Source organism: Candoia aspera, chromosome 4 (genome assembly GCF_035149785.1).
Source record: "Candoia aspera isolate rCanAsp1 chromosome 4, rCanAsp1.hap2, whole genome shotgun sequence".
Taxonomy (NCBI): domain Eukaryota; kingdom Metazoa; phylum Chordata; class Lepidosauria; order Squamata; family Boidae; genus Candoia; species Candoia aspera.
The window spans coordinates 94,831,313-94,850,657 of record NC_086156.1 but is presented as its reverse complement, the minus strand read 5'-3'; the positions used below and the strand labels follow the sequence as shown (position 1 = coordinate 94,850,657).

Below are 19,345 nucleotides of genomic sequence, written 5' to 3'. Positions count from 1 at the left end.
TGATCAGTGAAGATTTCCTTCACGTGTTGTAAGCTAGAATACTTCTTAGACTTTTCTGTTCAACACATACAACACAAAATAACACAGAAGGTACAACTATAAAGAATGGAAATAATGGAAATTGAAAAGAAGAAATGCTGCGCAAGACTAAGAATGGAAATAGGAGTGTTTGTGTTTGTACTATTCACATTTTCTCTTTCTTAATTGTTCCCTGTTGGTTATCTCAGCCCTAAACAAGAGCATTCCAAAAAGAGATCCATATCAGCCATTTTCCACCCTCCCCATTATAGATTATGAACAACCCTTTTTTCCCCATAAATGGAATCAGGACTTTTTAAGCCATTTGATTCTATTGATTTTTTTTTCATCCAAATCCAAGCTAGACCCATGCCCTCTTCATATCTCACACTTTAAATTTTAATTCACTGACGGCTAATTTGCTCAAACACATGAAAACTCTTTTCTGCCTCCCTAAAATCAGTGACTAAATTAACTAAAAAAGAAGGGGTCTAAAAGAGAGAAATAAGTAAAAGAGGAGTTTGGGTTGTCCATTCTTAATTGTTTCTCTTTATTAGTTGTTCCTTGTTGTTTAGGTCTGGCCTGAGAATAATTATGTAACATTTGGGGAAATATATGCAGCCCAGCAACCCAGCACTAGAGGCCAAAATGGAGAAAACCTCCACAGCCACCATGTATTTCCCTTTGGTGCTCAGGTAGGAGGGAACAAAGGAAAGCCACACGCTGCAGAAGATCAGCATGCTGAACGTGAGACATTTGGCCTCATTGAAACTGCTTGGGAGCTTCCTGGAGAAAAACGCTACTGTGAAACTGGCAGCCGCCAGAAAGCCCATGTAGCCCAGGACACAGTAGAACATGGTAGCTGAGCCTTCATTGCACTGCAGGATGATTTCCTCATTTTCTGAATGGGTGTCAACATCGGGAAACGGTGGAAATGTAAAGAGCCACACTGTGCAGATGCCTGCCTGAATCATGGAACAAGAAAGAACAATGCAGGTGGCCAGTCCTCTTCCCACCCATTTCCTCATCCTGGATCCTGGTTTGGTGGCCATAAAAGCCAGAACCACAGTGATGGTTTTTGCCAGCACAGAAGACACAGCCACTGAGAAGATGATGCCAAAACTAATTTGTCGGAAGAGACATATTATATTGCCAGGTGCAGCCAGGAACTGCAGTGAGCAAAGGAAGCAGAGGAGGAGGGAGATGAGTAGCAGATAAGTGAGATTTCGGTTATTGGCCTTGACAATAGGGGTATGGTGATACTTCAGAAATGTTGCCAGCACCACAACTGTGCAGAAAGAAAAGAGAAGTGCCAGAATGACTAATCCTATTCCCATTGGTTCTTCATAGGTCAAGAAAGATATTTTCTTGGGAAGACATGAATCCTGGTCCTTATTTGGATATTGATCTTCTGGGCATTTGGAGCAGTCATCCTGATCTAGAATTTAAATATATAAACGTACATACATTTGTTCTATAGTCATACTAGTATTTTTTTTTTTTTTTTTTTTCTGGAAACAAGAGATTCCCTGACATTCTCTATCTGACTTCCCACTCTTCCATTTAGTAGGCACAGGAGAACATGGGAATTCTGTGCTAAAGGACAGAATGATAAATACTCATGACTTCATTTAATCATTTTTTTTAAAATTTTCTATTCCATGTTTATTATTTTTATAAATAGCTCAAGGTGGTGAACATAACTAATGGTCTTTCATTTTTATTTTTTCCCCCACAACAACAACCCTTTGTTGTGAGTTGGGCTGAGAGAAAGCAACTGGCCCAAGGACACTGAGCTGGCTTTCATGACTAAGGCAGGACTAGAACTCACAGTCTCTGATTTCTAGCCTGACGCCTTAACCACTAGACCAAATTGGTTCTCATGCCTATTGATTACTTGTGCTTCAAATTGGGGGTCTCTGTGTATTTCTTTAGTTTTACTGATACATCAAACTTCAGCAGGGCCTTCTAGAGAGCATTACTGAAAATAATATAAATAAAAATAAATATAATAGGACTGTCTTCCTAAGAGATAATATATTTGTAATAGTCTTCATTTTTTATAGTAGTGCTCATGTCCAAAAATATAAGTTTTGCTGAAGGAAAAGGAGGATAGGCATTCTATATTCAAATCACATTAAACATTTGTGAAGTTTTGTTCATCAAGTGGAATAGATTTTGTAAAAGTTGGAGGTGACATTTTGCTAAGAAAAAACAGGAGAACATAATCCAGATATAAGAGAAATGGAATGCTTTAGCATTTTAATTTAATCAACTTGGTTAATTGTTTGGTGGGTTTGCTTTTGCTTTTGTTTTTGTTATTGTCTAAACCACATCAAGGTTTTGTTAATGAGAAGTAATATACAAAAACTTTAATTAGATTCAGAAATAAGGAAAGGTACCCTAGAATGATATTGCTGAGTCTCCTAGGCCCCCTGTTCATATGATGCCAGCCAGGTTTAAACTCTTAACTCTGCCTGTAGTCTTCCTTTTAAAATGTTTAGGAACCCTTTGTGGAAAGGGCAAAATATGCTAAGGACAAAGAACATAATTCAACTCCCATATTTACATGTTGATGGATCTGCCTGGGGGCACCTGCAGAACCATCAGTCAACTTCAATCATGAAGCCTCTTACCCTTCTGGCTTGACATTTTCTCTTTGGGACATGGAAGGCAATCATAGCAGCAAAACGGCTTCCCCTCCTGCTTTCTCCTGAAATAACCAGGGAGGCAGCTCTCAGTACACTCGGAAACAGGCAGGGTCTGGAACATAAAAGAAAAAAGAAAATGTTTGCATTCAGTCACGTATTTTGAAAAAGGAAATGTAAAATCATGGTTGATTGCTATTTTGGCAAATAAAGAATGCTAATTGTAAGGACCTGGGTTTATTTTCATCAACCTCATCATCAAAACTATTCAAAACTGAATTCTGTTTTCAGTTCTACCAATTATAAAGTTAAACTTGTTTCGTCTAAAGAGAGAAATACCTTAGGCTCAGGCCATTCCCCATTGATGAAATTATTTCAGTGGGACTCATCAATGCTTAAGTCTTTTTTCAAGACACTGAAAAGTATCCAGTCTTATTCTTGGGTAATACAGAAATTTAAAATTAAATTAAGGAGGAATAAACTTTTTGAGACTTATATGAATAAGACAGAATCTAATGCAGGATACAATGAAAGCATTTGAAAGAGGTCTTTTGTAAGGTAATAATTCTAAGTAATTTTAACTATTATTACTAGTAAATTGATTTATGTAATGCCTTAATTATATCTGATGAACATAAGGAACGGGAAATCTGGTAAATCTCCAGGTATTTTTAAATTTCAAAGAATATGCAAAACATTTGATGATTATTAGCTCAATATTCTTTTCTACTTTTTAATATCTTAAGTGGTGGAGAGGTATCAAAATCATGAAAAGAAATTTAAATAACATTTCAAGCCAAAGCAGGTAAAAATCCAGAATGCGTTGACTTACAGAGATCGTTTTCTCTTTTTAATCAGATCAGTCTTGCCATAGGCTTTATGTTGATGTAGCCTCTAGGATGGTGTTACCTTTCCCACAGATAATGACTGGAACAAACAATGCAGAAGGAGTTGAAACTACTGCATCACCTAAGGGTTGCAGGCATTGCAGAAGGATAATAGGGTTGATGGCGTCCTTGATAAGTGCCATTTCTCATCTTAGCTACAGAATAAATAATCCATAAGTAACTGCTTGGGCCAAAGGATTAGAACAATATATTTTCATTCAATTTATTTGAAATTCAATGTCTTCGAATAATATGTTTCAAAAAGTTAATTTCAGTTTTTTCCCTACACATCTAAGAGAACCAGTATGATTGATTCATTATTATTAGAATATAAAATGAATACTGATAGATGCCAGAAAACATTTTATTTATTTTATTATTTCTTTATTTAATTACCATCCTTTTTTAAATATATTAATATACTTTATTATTCAAAACCTCATCAAAAGCCAGAGCTGAGGCAGGCATTTTGAGAGAAAAGACAGAGATTGGTCTTTTCTGCTGATAGGCATATAACCTCCCCCAAATTCGAAAAAGCAGTGGACAATCGATTCCTAATGATCTCTGCTCTACACTTGTAGAGTTGGTTATAAATTAGACCACAGCCTACTTCTTGGTATGATAGAATAATGGGGGATAGAAAGTAACAGTACCAGATGGTTCACAGTGGCTGACCCACTGCTCTCAGTGTGTGGTCCTTAAATGAAATACAGCTATGTGGACGGAAGCATACAGGGGTACCTCAAGGTTCTGTCTTGGGCCCAGTGCTCTTCAACATCTTCATAAAGGCCCTAGATGAAGGGATTGAAGGGGCACTCATCAAATTTGCAGATGACACAAAGCTTTGGGGAATTGCTAACGCTTCAGAAAGTAGATTCAATATTTATTAAATTGTTTATTTAATGACTAGCCTTTAAAAAAAACATTATTATATTTTATTATTTGAAACTTCATCAAAAGCCAGAGCTGACAAAGGATTTTTCAGAAAAAAGAGAAACAGTTCTGTCTTTTCTGCTGATAAGGCATATTATTATCCGCAAATTCCAAGAAGCAGTGGATTATCATTTTCTAATTATTTCTACCCTACAGTAGTAGAGTGGTCAATCAAGTAGACCACAGCCTACATCTTCATACTATAGAACAATGTGGGATAGACAATACAACTACCACATGGATTAATAGTTTATTGACCAACCACACTCAGAATGTGGTCCTTAAATGAACTACAACTATGTGGAGGGAAGTGTGCAGTGGGGTACCTCAAGGTCCTGTCTTGGGCCCAGTGCTCCTCAACAGCTTCATAAAGGCCCTAGATAAAGGGATTGAAGGGTCACTCATCAAATTTGCAGATGACACAAAGCTGGTGGTAATTGCTAATACTTCAGAAGGTAGACTCAAGATTCAGAAGGATCTTGACAGACTTGAGCATTGGGCCCTATCCAAGATGAAGTTCAATGGTGAGAAATGTAACATACTACACCTAGGCAGGAAAAACGAGATGCAAAAGTACAAGATGGGTAGAAGCTTGATCAACAGTAGTGCTTATGGGAAGGATCCTGATGTTCTGGTGGACCACCACTTAAGAATGAGTCAGCAGCGTGCTGCAGCTGCCAAAAATGCCAATGCGTCCTGGACTGCTTCAACAGAGGGATAGTATCAAGATCCCAGGAAATGACAGTAGTGCTCTATACCAGCCTGGTGAAACCACAATGGGAATACTGTGTTCAGTTCTGTCACTACAGTACAGAAAATCATGCTGAGGCCCTAGAAAGAGTGCAGAGAAGAGGAACAAAAATGATAGGGTTCTGGAGGCCTAATTCTATGAAGACAACCAAAGGAGTCAGCTAAGTTGTGTTTAATGAAAAGAAGACTGAGGGGAGTTGTGATGGCAGTCTTTTAATACTTGAAGGGCTACTACAGGGAAGAGGGAAATAATAAAGAATAAACAGAGATTTTGTTTTTTTTCTGATCAAAGAAGTCAATTTAATCATCTCAGCAAGTTCCATCATCTTTACCAATCTTTTCTCCTTTGTGGCTAGCGCTGAATCTTTCCATCTTTGTTGATGCAGTATTCTTGCTGCAGTTATCATATACAAAAACAAAGTTCCATGACTTTTTCCAACTCTTTGTCCATCAATCCCAGATGAAAAACTCCTGGTCTGAATTCTTTATTATACCTTTAAAATCTCTGCATTAGTGTGGGTATTTGAATCCAAAATTTTCTAGCTCTTTTAGATGTCCACCAAACATGATAAAATGTCCCTTCTTGTTTTTCACATTACCAGCATAAATTTGAAATGCCTTTTTACATTCTAAACAATTTCTCTGCTGATATGTAGCAATTGCCCCTCATTTTAGAAAAATGCTCTTGAAGACTATCACTAGAATAAATCCCAGTCCTTTCAGCCACATATTTTCCCATTGTTACATCTGAATATCATAACTCAATTTTCACCCACCTTTATCATACACTCTTTCACTTGTTCTTGTTTTGTTTCAAATTTCAATGAAGTTTTTACAATTCACCAATTACATGTTCATCCTTGGTACACAATTCTATTTCAAACTCAGACATAGAAGGTTGAATACCATAAATTCTTTTGACCACTATATCCTTCTGCCACCAGTTCTTCTCTTAATTTTATTTTACATCCCTCTTCACAAAATTCTGGTATCTCACAATAAGTTAGCCATTTATGCTGGCCTATGATTTTTCATCTATAAAATGGTTCTTGGGTTTGTATCTATTCCATAAGCGCAAAACCTGGGTTTGTATCTATTCCATAAGCTCAATATGACAATTCTAACATAATGGTTTTAAAATCCACATTAAACGTGACTTATTGTACCACAAATGTCCATGCTACCCAAATCTCAGATCATATCTTTCTAACTGCAAAACTCTTCTCTTTCTCCACAAGCCACTCTTGGACCCAAACCAGACAGGAAGCTGAAAAACACAATTTCCAACCAGGTAACCCAATCTTCCTCTTTCCTTTGCATCTTATGTCACCTTACTTTAAGTTGTGGTTTTTTCACCTGCCACATACATTTATATACTTCTGCCACTGTTTAAATGGTGCATCCTTTGTCAAGACAGGTATTGTCAGAAACAAAAACATTATTTTAGGCATGGATTCAAGCCTTGTGGCTTAACCACTCACCAAACCTGCCCTTATCCTTTACAGCCATTTAGGTGTAGAAACGTTATATATATATTCCTGTCATTTTAAACTCTACAGCAATATATGCTTGGAAAACCAATACGAATATCTGTAATCAATTAGATATCCCTGCTTTTCAGAAATATAGAACTCTTCCCTTGCTTACAGTTCCACCCAGTATTTGATATTCCTTCTATGTTAAATGATTTAGAGCTACTCATTGGCTATTTAAACAATATCACCTACATCCACAACCTACTTCATTGAAAGTGCGGTGCCAGGTGATGGCTTCCTTGTGAATGGTGAACATTTTGTCTTCAGCAGCCCAGGGATCCAGCTTCCCAACTTTCACTCGGTGGAAGGACTGGTTTGGGAATGTGACCCAGTTCTCCATATCCAGTCCTGTAATCAGTTCTCCCTTCTTGTCAAATGAAATTTCATCTCCGACACTATTGTTAAATGAGACTCTTTTTAAGAAGAAGTGAAGCTGAACATGAAAAAGTATACAAAAAGTAATCATCATTAATTTATAGAATTATATCATACCATATAAATATTTTTACTTGTAACACTTTATATATGTTCTTACTCTGATGTGTTAGTGTTCCTCTCAAGGATGGTTATCTGTGGTCCTTGGTCAAAAATCACTCTCTTACAGTATACTAACACTCAATAATTAAGAATAATCCAGCTCAATAAAACCATACATATTGTATTTAAGTGACTGATTGATCAGATTTATATAGTCACCCAAAAATTCCAAAATTGAAAAAAATGCTTAGTATTTGGCAGTTATCTTGCTGAATGTGAACCATATCTTGATTCAGAATAATTTTGTCCAAATCTGTAAATAAGTAAAAAAAAGAAAAATATTTCTCAAGGTGGGATAAGTTCCAGTTATCATTACTGAGATGGATTTTTGTGATTAAGATGAAAGTTTTACCTAAGATGTTGTCTTTTTTCAGACAATACCAGTTTTGATAATGGAAATACCTTTTAAACAATGACAAAAAGACATGTCTAAGTTTATTTGGCAAGGGAAGAAAAGAAGAATAAAGTATAAATTGTATAAATAGTTGTTATAAATGTAAAAAAATAATGTCTCCACATGTACCTTTGTGGTTAGCACAACAGGAAGCCTTTTTTAGAAGAGAGATGATTGGGAAACCGACATTGTTGAGATATACAGAGTTGCTAACTTTTGTGGAAAGAGAACCGAAACTTTAAACAAGGGAAGCATAGCACAACTGAAGAAATGATTCAATTAGGATAAAATGACTTACAATTCTGTCAATAAAAAAACTTCAAATTCAGTTTGAAGTGCACTAAGGTACTAAGGATGAGCATGGTATTACTAAGATGTACAAAATGTTATTGCCAATGAATTTGGAATTTGGGCAAAGAATTTTGGATATAACATTATGCTTGATCAGTGGGAAAATATGTGGAATAAAGGCTTGAAATTCACGTTGAATTATATTTTCAAAGAGATTTTTTATAAAATGATGTATTTTTGTTATTTAACACCTTTATGCATCTTGTCAAAGATGTATAAAGGGGTATCATAGGTTTGTTGGCAATGTTTCCAAGGTGAAGGTACCTTCTGTCACATTTGGTGGACATGTGGGAAAGCTAAGAAATCTTGGGAGAAAATATGTAATATAATCCAAAAGACCCTTAAAGTTGATATAGAATTGGAACCAGAACTCTTTCTTTTGCCCTTGATGGACCAAGGACTTGAAAAAAAAATGGAACTTTGCTTCTGTATATGACAAAAACAGCAAGACTTTTGTACGTACAAAGATGGAAGGATATACAAATTCCCACAGAGGAAGAATGGATGGTGCAAGTATTGGAATTGGTGGAGATAGCAAAACTGACAGCACTGATAAGAGAAAACACTGTGCCTGGATTTGTATTTCTAAGTATCTCTGCACCTTTTTAGTTTGTCCTTTTGCTGTTAGTTCTTTCTTCATGCTTTTCTTTAAAAAAACGTATTTTATCTGTACTTTGAAACTCTATTAAAGTCTTTTATAAAATAATTTAAAAACCAGTAGATATACAGTATATTAGAATAATTTAAAAAGATAAACAACAACATTAAAACTAGAGAAGAACTAAAACCAAACTATATACAAACCCCAAGCAGAGAGAATGAGTACATCTCCCTCAATAGTGGAGACATCTAGACAAGTCTCCTGTTCATTGGGACCCCCAAGCCAGGTTGCATAACCAGGTCTTGAGGGACCTACAGAAAAAGAAAGGCGATTGAGTTGACCCAAGGTTAGGGGGGAAGAATGTTCCACAAGGTGGGCACCACAGCAGAGAAGGCCCACGACCTGGGACCCACCAAATGTAGGTCCCTAGCGGATGGTATCTACCACATGCCTTCTCTGCAACATCTAATGGGTGGGGCTGATATTCTAATATCAGTTAAATATACAATACAAAATATACAATTAATGTACAAATATATATATAATCAAGGTGCCGTATTTTTGCAAGAACTTTTAGAAGCTTATCCCATATTGTTATTAGAGATAAAACAACCAGGAAATATCAGATCAATTTAATATCTAAAGTAAAATTTAAAATTAATCAGCTATGGAGACGAATAGGCAGGAGTTGGACTTAATTTTTCAAAATGTCAACATTATCTTTCTCTAATACTAAATAGTCAGCCATTGATGAATTTAGATTCAGTAAATAATGAAATCCATAAAAATGAAAGTGTCCATTTTTCCACATTGTATATGATGTCATGATGGGAATTGGAACATAAAGGAATCTGTTATGGATAGATATAATCTGAAATCAGAAGGATCCTTACAATCAGGTTATTAAATTAAACAGAGATGTATGGGGTGATTAGGAGGGGAAGAAGAGTAGGCAAAAATAGATTGACAGGAGATTCAGTCAGATTGGGAGCCCATAGAACATAGATTTTGGAAAATGCTGCAGATGTTGTCTCAGCAAGTGGTTACTCTGGTCTTCTGACTGAGAGACTGAAAAATAGAGAGATTGCAAATCGATACATCTGGGTTTTTTCCCCCCCTTCTCTTTTTCCTCTGTTTCATTGAATATCTCTCCCATTTGCCTTGAAAGAGCAAGAGCCATTTGGCTGGGCTTCACATAGTTGATTTCTGAGTCTTTTTGCTGAATTCTAGAACAGCTTCTAGATGTTATACACAATCTGTGCCACACACATAAAAGCTTCTTCTATCTGCATACTTTCTCCTTTGCAGGCCTTATTCTCTGCACAAACTACTTCAAACAGTCCATTATCATTTAAGACTACTTTTCACTACATTTTATTGGCTCTCAATCTCTTTTCTGACCGTCTTTCCTACTCTGCAGAGGAGACATTCAATTTGGATGCAGCCTGCTCAGGTTCTCTGCCATGGCCTTTTGAGGAATATGGACAAGACCTCATTTCTCATGCATGCACTAGAGTCTCAGAACTTTCTGGTAGGGAGTATAGAAGCAGAAGAAAAAATAGTTCTGTTTATATACTTCTATCCTGCACTACAAGATGCTTTCTCATTTCTTGCATTTCATTCACAGGCTAAGTACTTTCATCTTCTGTTAGACTCTCATCTCCTAGCCTTCTAAACAGACATGTTTTTTGAAAGCATAGTCCTTTCCTCATTGAGTGTGAAAGCAATTTCCAAATATGTGTGCACTGATCTAAATCTCCAAAGGAAAAAAGAGATAAAGAAGAAACATGGAAGACATTTATAACTTTCCTTCTAAATCTCACTGCTCTTTGTGATCAGGAAGCTGTGAGATGTTGGAGAATCTGGGCAATTCAAATCCCATTTCCAACACATTTGATTATTCATACAATTACCTGCCATGGCTGGAGATCCTGAAGATTGAGTTTTCTACCATTCAACTTTCCCCTGTGCTGTTGTTGGCCCAGCTTCATGGCATGTAAAGCATGTGCCACAGCATACACTGCATTGTATATACTGTAACTATCACTGGTCATCCTCATTTCAAAAAAGGGCCCAGGAAGGCTCTCCAGTTTCTCCTTCCCTGTACAAATGTCCTCAGTTTCCTCATCCCCAGATAGTTTTGGAAACACACAGCCAAATGCTTGCTCCCACACATCTTTGAGGAAACCATCCTCTTTTGATGAGAAATGGTTCCCTGTCTGGACAAAATGCTGGAATCCTGCAACTTCATTTGAGTAAGGTGCAAAGGTCAGAGCACCATGGAGGACCTGGATATCCCAACTCTTCTGATAAAAGAATGATGCAAGACCCATTTGGGAAGCCACGATCCACACCTTACCTTTTGGCTTTATAGAAACCAATTCCATTTCAGGTAGACGTAACACCCATCTTAAATTTAAAAGATATTTATCATTGATTATGACAGCATTGGCTTTGCTGTTAATAACAAGATGAAAGGTTTCTACAAGCCATTTCAACACATCAGAAAAATTTGTGATATATACTGCTCTCAATTGTTCCAAGAAAGCAATGCAGATGCCATGGAGAGAAAACATTGAAAAGATTAGGTGCTCCAATTCTCCTCCAAGTCCTCGAAGTACCCCAACCCAAGTCCACCTGAAGTGCAAAAGTAATTGAATAATCCCCTTGTAACGAAGTTCTTCACCTGGAGCCATGTGGTAGTAGAAAGGACTTTTATTTGTAGTAGAGATTGTTGGGAACTATGGAAATAAATATTAGATAGGTAAATATTAAAGACAGGGGAAAAACATGACTGACAGAAGAAAATGCGGGAATTGCTTGTCCCAGCTGTGGTTGGTAAGTGAGAAGTATCTGTAGGTGGAGAAAGTGCTACCTTTCACACCCTGAAGGAAAAGCAGTATTTAAATCTAATACTAAAGTAAAATATAAATAAAAAGAACTGCAGAAACATTACATAGTTGTTGTTGTTGTTGTTGTTGTTTTATCACATTAGCAACTTGCATGAGAACTCTAGAGGAATCAAAAATTCCTGCCTAATAGGTAATATTTAATTATTAATAATGGTTAATCTTGAAACTCAATAATACTCACACCAAATACTGAAATTGAATTTGTTTTATTTTGTTATATATTACATTTTCTTAAATATGCTCCACAGAGAACGGTGCATGAGAATTAATTATATCTTAAGATCCTGCAATCCCCTACATCTGAAAAGACAAAGCCAATGCATCTTACCTGTGGAACTTTGTAAGTGTCTAAAATATCTACCATATCAACAGCATTTCCAGGATCAATAGTTCCGACAACCAATATGTGTTTGTTCAGAGTGTGACACTTGTAATTGGGAACAAATTGGCTCTGACTGGAGAAAAGTTCCATTGTGGCATGATATGTCTGTGCCCAAGCATAGCTATCAAGGATTCTGAAGCCTAAGCTGGTATTAGGTAAGAGCTGGAGGTCTTCATTGATCTTCATCACAGCAAATATCATGGCCAAGATATGCTGATAATACTTAGTCAGGACACTGCAAAGGGAAAGAGATGCGGAATCAAATGAAACTCTGCACCTGAAAAGGGCAGTGAAAATAAATTCCATCAAGAAAATGTCTTAGAAGCCAATAAGCACTGTTTCATCTCAGCTGATTAAGAGAATAAGCTCCGTCAAAGTAATAATGATTTAGAAGGTAATAGTCATTGTTTCATGTTATTTGATTTTTTCTATTATTACTCAGTATCAATATTGTGGAATTATTTCTGAGGAGAATAATCGCAGGGTGTTTTTTTATCTCTTTGCTTTTTTTAAGCAATTCTAATTATGTGAAACATTCCCAAGAATGTAACACGGATATTAGCATTTTATAGCAGGGAAGTAAAATTGGATGAATCACGTTCTACCTGTTGTTTTACTTTAGAAAGAACTAGAAAATCATCTATAAGCCGAAAAATATCACCTCATTTAAACTTTAGCTGGAAGGATAATTTTTTTTATCACTGTAGCTAATTATGACACACAGAAGAGGTGTAGAAAAGAATTTTATCTAGATCGATAAGAGTACAGAAAGAAATTATTGTCTTACAGGGATTCACCAACAAGAGAATGATGCGGATCTTCCTCAAAGCTTTCTACGTCTCTAGTTATGAAGACAAAAGAAGTAATGGCACTAATAATTAGGTCACCTGGTGGGAAATATTTCTGAACAATCGGGATAGGATCTTGGATGCTGCATTTTATTGGTTCAGTCTTGCAAGACGTGGGTGGCAATAGCAGCAGGAGAAGAATCAATATCTTCATAATAAATAATAGTCCCAGTTTGAAAAAGTCCCTCATTTCCATAAAATGCTTATGAGTCCCCAAATGTGGACTAGCTTGGTCTATATCTCAATCTGTTCCTTACATGACTTCCATTCTGTTCTGAATCTTAGAATATGAATGGTTCAGAGAGATCATTCTGATAATGATCTTACCTGCCTTTAAACTCTTAAAGGTTTAACTGTGCATCACCAGTTAGTCCGCATGCTTCCAAGTATAATAATTGTCAATCTGGGATTTGAGGAACAGCAAAGTTAATCACCGGTTCTTGGGTTGTATGTGTGTGTTGTTGTTGTTTTTTTTTGATAATTATAAGGGGAAGAGGAAATTGCAACCTTTAAATTTCAATTTCGATCCTTTTAAAGAAATAGTAAGGGTGGAATCTGTCAATAAGGAATCATATAATGAAGGGAAAAAAAATGAGAAGAGAGGAAGGTAGATGTGGCATAGCTGGAGAAATGCATGGTGCATTCTATTTTCTAATTTTTAGCAAGGAAAACCAAGGTCCAAAGAATGTGATGGCATAAACATAGCAGCTTTCCAACAAGGTGCATTTACACCCTGTATCATGGCCTTCACAGCTGCAGTGAGATCCTAGGAAAAGTTCTCTTTGGCTTAATGAGGTGCTTTTCCATTACCAGGAGTGCAAATGTGCAACATTGTCAGTGTTCATACAAACAGGATCTTAAAGCAGGAAGTGTAAATTGAGATTCCCATACTCCTTGACTTCCCGCTTCTCTTCCTTCAAATTGAAGAGGTCTTTTTGTTTGTTTAATCCTTTTCTCCATGAACCTATGATCTAATAAATAACCAGTTCTTAATAAGACCTAGTGGTGACCCTTAGCATGAACTTGAAATGTATTTTCCAGATTCTGAGCGGAATGCGTTCTCAATATCTCAGGGCAGCTTACACTTAAATTTCCACCACTTAAACACATTCAAACAAAGTGAACAAATGAAATTAGCATTAATTACTACGATATTAAAAATGATTAGAATGATTAAGAAGAGTAAAAAGGAGGGCTCTTTGGCTCTTTTTTATAACCATTGTTTATTTCATCTTACAATAAAAACAAAATACAAAAAACAAATGTATTACACTTACAAATTACAAACATATAACACTTACATCAAACATTTCTTGGTCTTCTTGCAAGTCCACCATAGGTGATAGAATGTTCCTTTTGTTTGCAAACATTTCTAGCATTTATTTGAAGTGGTTTTTAAACATTCTCAATAATGTATCTGGTGTTATGTACCAATGATACATCATTTTGTAGAAATATTCTTTTAAAATATAATTCAATGTAAATTTTAACCCTCTACTCCACATTCTTTCCCATTGATCCAACATAATATTATAGCCAAAGCTTTTAGCCCATTTGATCATATTGTCTTTGTTCGACTTCCAGTTTAAACTGTAATAATAGTTTATATAATTTTGCTACAATATGGTCTTCTTTCAAGTTTGCTAGAACTTTCCCATTCATGTTGTTTCCTTCGCAAATTTATACCTCTTTTTGTCTAATTTAAACTGCTCTACTAGTTGTGTGTATGTAAACCAATGACACGTATAGACTTCTGCTTCTAATTCATCCCTTGTCTTAATTGCAAAGTTATCTCCTTCGTAGTTTAATATATCCTTATGTCATGAGTAAGGATGGCGAGCAGGGGGCTCCCATCCAGACTGTCAAGCGCATGCATAGCACTGATGAATTGTTCAGCCATTCAAAGAGACACAGATCAGGACCGCCTTAACCCTTGGGGTTATATGTCTGGGTTTTTCCCACGCTTCTTCAGTTTGTTAGGATTCCTGTTAAGTACTAGCAATAAATATTAGAGACCAGTTCATTGTCTCAGTGTGTTTCCTGGTTGTTAGGACACCTTATATCTTAACCATCTTGTTCTTTCAATACTTTCCCTTCTCACAAAAGCTTCTTGTGTGATATCCATAATGGCATATTTGGTACTAATCTATTATTATATCTGTCCCAGGTCTTTAATAGGCCTATTCAAAGATAATGACTATTAAATTCTCTATTCCCTTTGATTTTATCATACCAGAAGAATGCATGCCATCCATATTTTAATTCGTGATCTTCCAATTGTAACAATTTGTAATATTCTAAAGTTATCCAATCTTTTATCCACATAAGACAGCATGCCTCATAATATACTTTTCAATCCAGTAGTCCTAACCCTACCCTTTCTTTGGCATCTTGTAATAATTTATACTTTATTCTAAGTTTGTTCTCTTGCCAAATAAATTTTGAGATATCTTTTTGCTATTGTTTATAGTTAGTTTCTGATTATAATATTGGTATCATTTGAAATAGGAGTAACATTCAACATAAGACATTCATTTTTATTATGGAAATTTGCCCCATTAGAGATAGGTATAGTTTTTCCCAACATTCCATTTCTTTTTTTAATATTTCATGCAATATTTTACTAAAATTATTCTGGAACAGATCCCTATTCTTAGTTGATATAACTACCCCTAAGTATTTAATCTTTTTTTCATGTTTAAATTCTGTACTGTTTTCTAATATGTCCTGATCTTTATGTGTCATATTTTCAGTCATCATTTTCCTTTTTTGTTTATTTATTTTAAAACCTGCTAACATTCCATATCCTTTCAACTTTTCCATCAAGTTCTCTACAGAATCTAAAGGGTCCTGTAATATGATAACTAAATCATTGGTGAATGCCCTTAACTTAAAAATTTCTTGTTTAATCTTTAATCCTTTTATTGACTTATCCTCTCTAATATCTCTATGAAGAACTTCTAAAACCAGTATAAATAACAGTGATGAGAGGGGGCAACCTTGTCTTGTTCCTTTCTCTATTTTACACTCTTGTGTAATTTCTTCATTCAGAATGATTGTCACTTTTTGAGTTGTATAATTTGATTTGATTGCTTTTATAATTGACTCTTCAAATTCCATATTTTCTAGTACCTTGAACATAAAGCTCCAATTTAATTTATCAAATGCTTTTTCTGCATCAAGAAATATCAAGGTTATTTGTTTTTCACTGTCATATTGTGCATATTCTCTTATATCCAAAATCATCCTTATGTTATTTTTTATTTGTCTTTTGGGTAAAAATTGGATTGATGAGAGTGAATAATTTCTTGTATAACTATTTTCAGTCTTTCAGTTAGTACTGAATTAAATAATTCATAATCATAATTTAATAATGATATAGGCCTATAATTTTTACAGATTGTTGGATCTTGTCCCTCTTTAGGAATTAGTATAATATTTGTTTCTTTCCATGAATTAGGTATTGCTTTTTCTATTATAATTGAATTTCATAATTCTTTAAATGATTGAATAATTTTATCTATAAAAGATTTATAGTAACCTGCTATAATATCATCTGGTCCTGGTGTTTTTCCCAGTTTAATTCTCTTTATCGCTTCTAGTATTTCTCGCATTGTAATAGGGCTATTGAGTATAAGTTTCTGTGTTTGTGACAGTTTTATTAACCTTTGCTTAACCAAATATTTCTCAAGTTTAATCAAGAAATTTCTTGCTTTTCATATAATTTTGAGAAGAAATTATGAAATGCTTTTTTAATTGTCATATTATCTACAAGGTCTACATTATGTTCCCGGATTTTGGTAATCATTTTTTTCTCTGTATCTTTCCAGTTTTATATGCCAACCATTTGCCTCTTTTGTTGGCATATTCATTTTTTTGGGGGGTTGGCATATTTCAATTTTAATTCAATTTCATTTACTGTTAGCACCTTTACTTGCTGTTGCAATAATTTGATTTGGTAGATTATTCTGCTATATGAAGGATTTCCCTGTAATTCCTGTTCCTTTATTTTCATTTTATCTAAAAGTGTTTGCATTTTTGTTGAGCACTTTTCTTTAAGACTCAGTTTACGGGGGTAAAAATACCTCTCATATATTCTTTACTAGTATCCCAAATGGTTCCAATATCAACTTCATTATTTAAATTAATCTCAAAAACTTCCTTTAACTTTTTTTTCATTCTTCTACTAACACCCTTTTTTTTCAAAATGGCTACATTCAATTTCCATCTATAACTTCTAGTACTTAGCTTTAATATTATACGAACTGGTTTGTGGTCTGAAAATGTTTTTTGGTAAAATGTTCACTTTCATAATTTTATTTGCCAAATTTAAAGAACTCCAAATCATATCTATTCTGGAGAATGATTTGAATCTGTCTGAATAGAAGGTGTAGTCTCTGGCTAGGCCTCTAGCTAGTTATGTCTCCAGGCATCCACATGTGTCAGATTATCCATTAATTCAAAAAAAGTTTAAGTAGTTTCCCATGCAAACATTTAATTTGTTGCTGAGATTTTCTATCTATAATTGGTTCAATGACCCTGTTCCAGTCCCCCATCAAACACCAACTATTATATGAGAAAGCTGATACTTATACTAATAATTTCTTACCAAAGTTAACTTTGTTATCATCTGGGAAATATATACACACCATTATCATTTTAGACCCTTGTATTTCTATTTCAACCACAATATATCTGCCATTTGCATCTGCAAGTAACAAATTGGGTTTTAAATAGGGTTTTACATAAATAACAATTCTGTTTATTTTCTTCTCATTAGCAGATACAAATTCTTTCCCTAGAGTTTTGTTCACCAAATATTTTGTATCCTTTTTTTCTTAATATGAGTTAGTTGAATGCAGATCACATCATGCTTTAATTTGTTTAAGTAATGAAAGATTCTTTCTTTTTTGATGGAGCATTTGCTCCATTTATATTCCACGTTAAACACTTTAAATCATTCATTTATGAGTAATTCCGCAAACTCTTTGGAATTTGATATTATTACCTCTCTTTGTATATCCTTCTCTTTTCTTTCAATTCTAACTTGATCTTGTTCTAAATCTTTTCCATATTTCCTTAGAAATTCTTTGGCTTTTGGAATTGAGGTCAATTTGTGTCTTTTCTGCTGGAAGGTTAAACTTAACCCCTCTAGTCTTTCCCGTCTGAAAGGAACCTTATTTCTTTTCAATATGTCTGTTACACAGGTCTATTCTTTCCTTTTTTAAAGAATTCTTATTGGTATTTCCTTTAACACAATAATATCCTCTCCCCCAATATTAATCCTTTTATTAAAGTGTGATTGTAATATCAAATCTCTTGATCTTTTCCTTGAAAATTCTATTAATACATCTCTTGGTTTACAATGTAAAGTAGCATATTTGGAATTTATGAAAAACATTTTTTTCTCTTTCTTCCTCCATCTTTTCCTCTTCCCAACCTATTAAACTTGCTAACATTTGTATAATCATTCCTTCCATTTCTTCTTCCTTTCCTTATGGAATTCCTCTAAGTCTTAAGCAATACTCTTTCTCCCTCAATTCCAGTAGTGCTAACTTATCCAACTCATTTTCTTTTTCTGTTTCTAATCTGTTTATCCTATCTTTGACTTTTTAAATTTCCCCTTCCATTTTCTTATCCATCTTATCTACTTTCTGTTCCAATCTCTTTTCAAGTCCATCTATTTTTTTTCCAACACTTGATATACATTTTGAGTAATATTTTGCGAGGTCTTCTGTGTATACTCCTCAAAAATAGCTTTTAACCAATCACAGTCAGCTGATCCAGACCCCCTTCTTATTTGCTTCCTAGTATTCATAATAATTTTGTTCTTTTTCTTATACTTGTCCCTACCTAATTAATTCAGCACTGAACAAAGTTAGATAAAAATGGCTGCCTAATATTAAGAAATAAGTCCTGTTCTTCATCAAGCCTCGAAATAGTTTGCAAGCTTACCAAGAGTCCCAGTCCTTTCACAATCATAGATAGTCTTTTCTTTTACTTTTCCTTTAATTATTATGGACTCCTTTCAGAGATGAAGAGAGCAGTAGCTATGCCTGGGATTCAGGCTACAGCAAGGCGTCCTACTTTGTGTCACTCAGGCTTCCCAGTTGACTCCGTTCCCAAGATGAAGACGAAACCGCTTCTTTCTGCAGTCTGTCAGCTGTCCGGAAGACCTGGGAGCAGCTTCTCATTCTCATAGCAGCCATCTGTGCACAAAAACTCACCTAAGACATCCAGGAACTACCACACTGCAAGTTCTGTCTGTGGAGCAACCCCAGAACTCAGCCTATTGTCATCTTCTACAGCTGTTCTCTGCATGGCTGGGCTGTTTGGCTCTTTTGAAGGCCTCTAAGGAATTCAAACTTCTGATATCCCATTCTATAAATTGAGGGAAATGACTGAGAAGGACGGGTCTCAAATCACAGCAAGATGAGCTGGTAGCAAATGAAATTGGACCTAAACTGGCAGTCTTCTGTTAGTAGAAATTCATTGAGAAAATCACTCAGATTCCACAATTTAGGGTTTTACAGAAGATACCACATGTTT

The 19,345-nt window shown here is 35.1% G+C and overlaps 1 protein-coding gene across 1 annotated transcript; it reads right to left on the bottom strand.

Moving 5' to 3' along the window:
- Positions 1-554: 554 nt before the first annotated feature.
- Positions 555-19,005, bottom strand: LOC134496706 (vomeronasal type-2 receptor 26-like). The gene is made up of 6 exons (XM_063302415.1): positions 18,884-19,005; positions 11,895-12,183; positions 10,568-11,395; positions 6,977-7,204; positions 2,655-2,781; positions 555-1,456 (listed from the first exon to the last, which is right to left on the bottom strand). The coding sequence occupies exons 1-6, from the start codon at positions 19,003-19,005 to the stop codon at positions 555-557; spliced, it is 2,496 nt and encodes an 831-aa protein (XP_063158485.1).
- Positions 19,006-19,345: the final 340 nt, after the last annotated feature.

Bases quoted from the DNA above. Each gene is read 5' to 3' on its own strand.
- LOC134496706 (XM_063302415.1), bottom strand. From the start codon at position 19,005: ATGGCTGCTATGAGAATGAGAAGCTGCTCCCAGGTCTTCCGGACAGCT. The intron at 2,782-6,976 runs GTAGGTTGTGGA...TTTATGTTCCAG, and splicing joins GGCACCGCACTTTCAATGAA to ACCCTGCCTGTTTCCGAGTG. The intron at 1,457-2,654 runs GTAAGAGGCTTC...TTTAAATTCTAG, and splicing joins GAAAATGTCAAGCCAGAAGG to ATCAGGATGACTGCTCCAAA.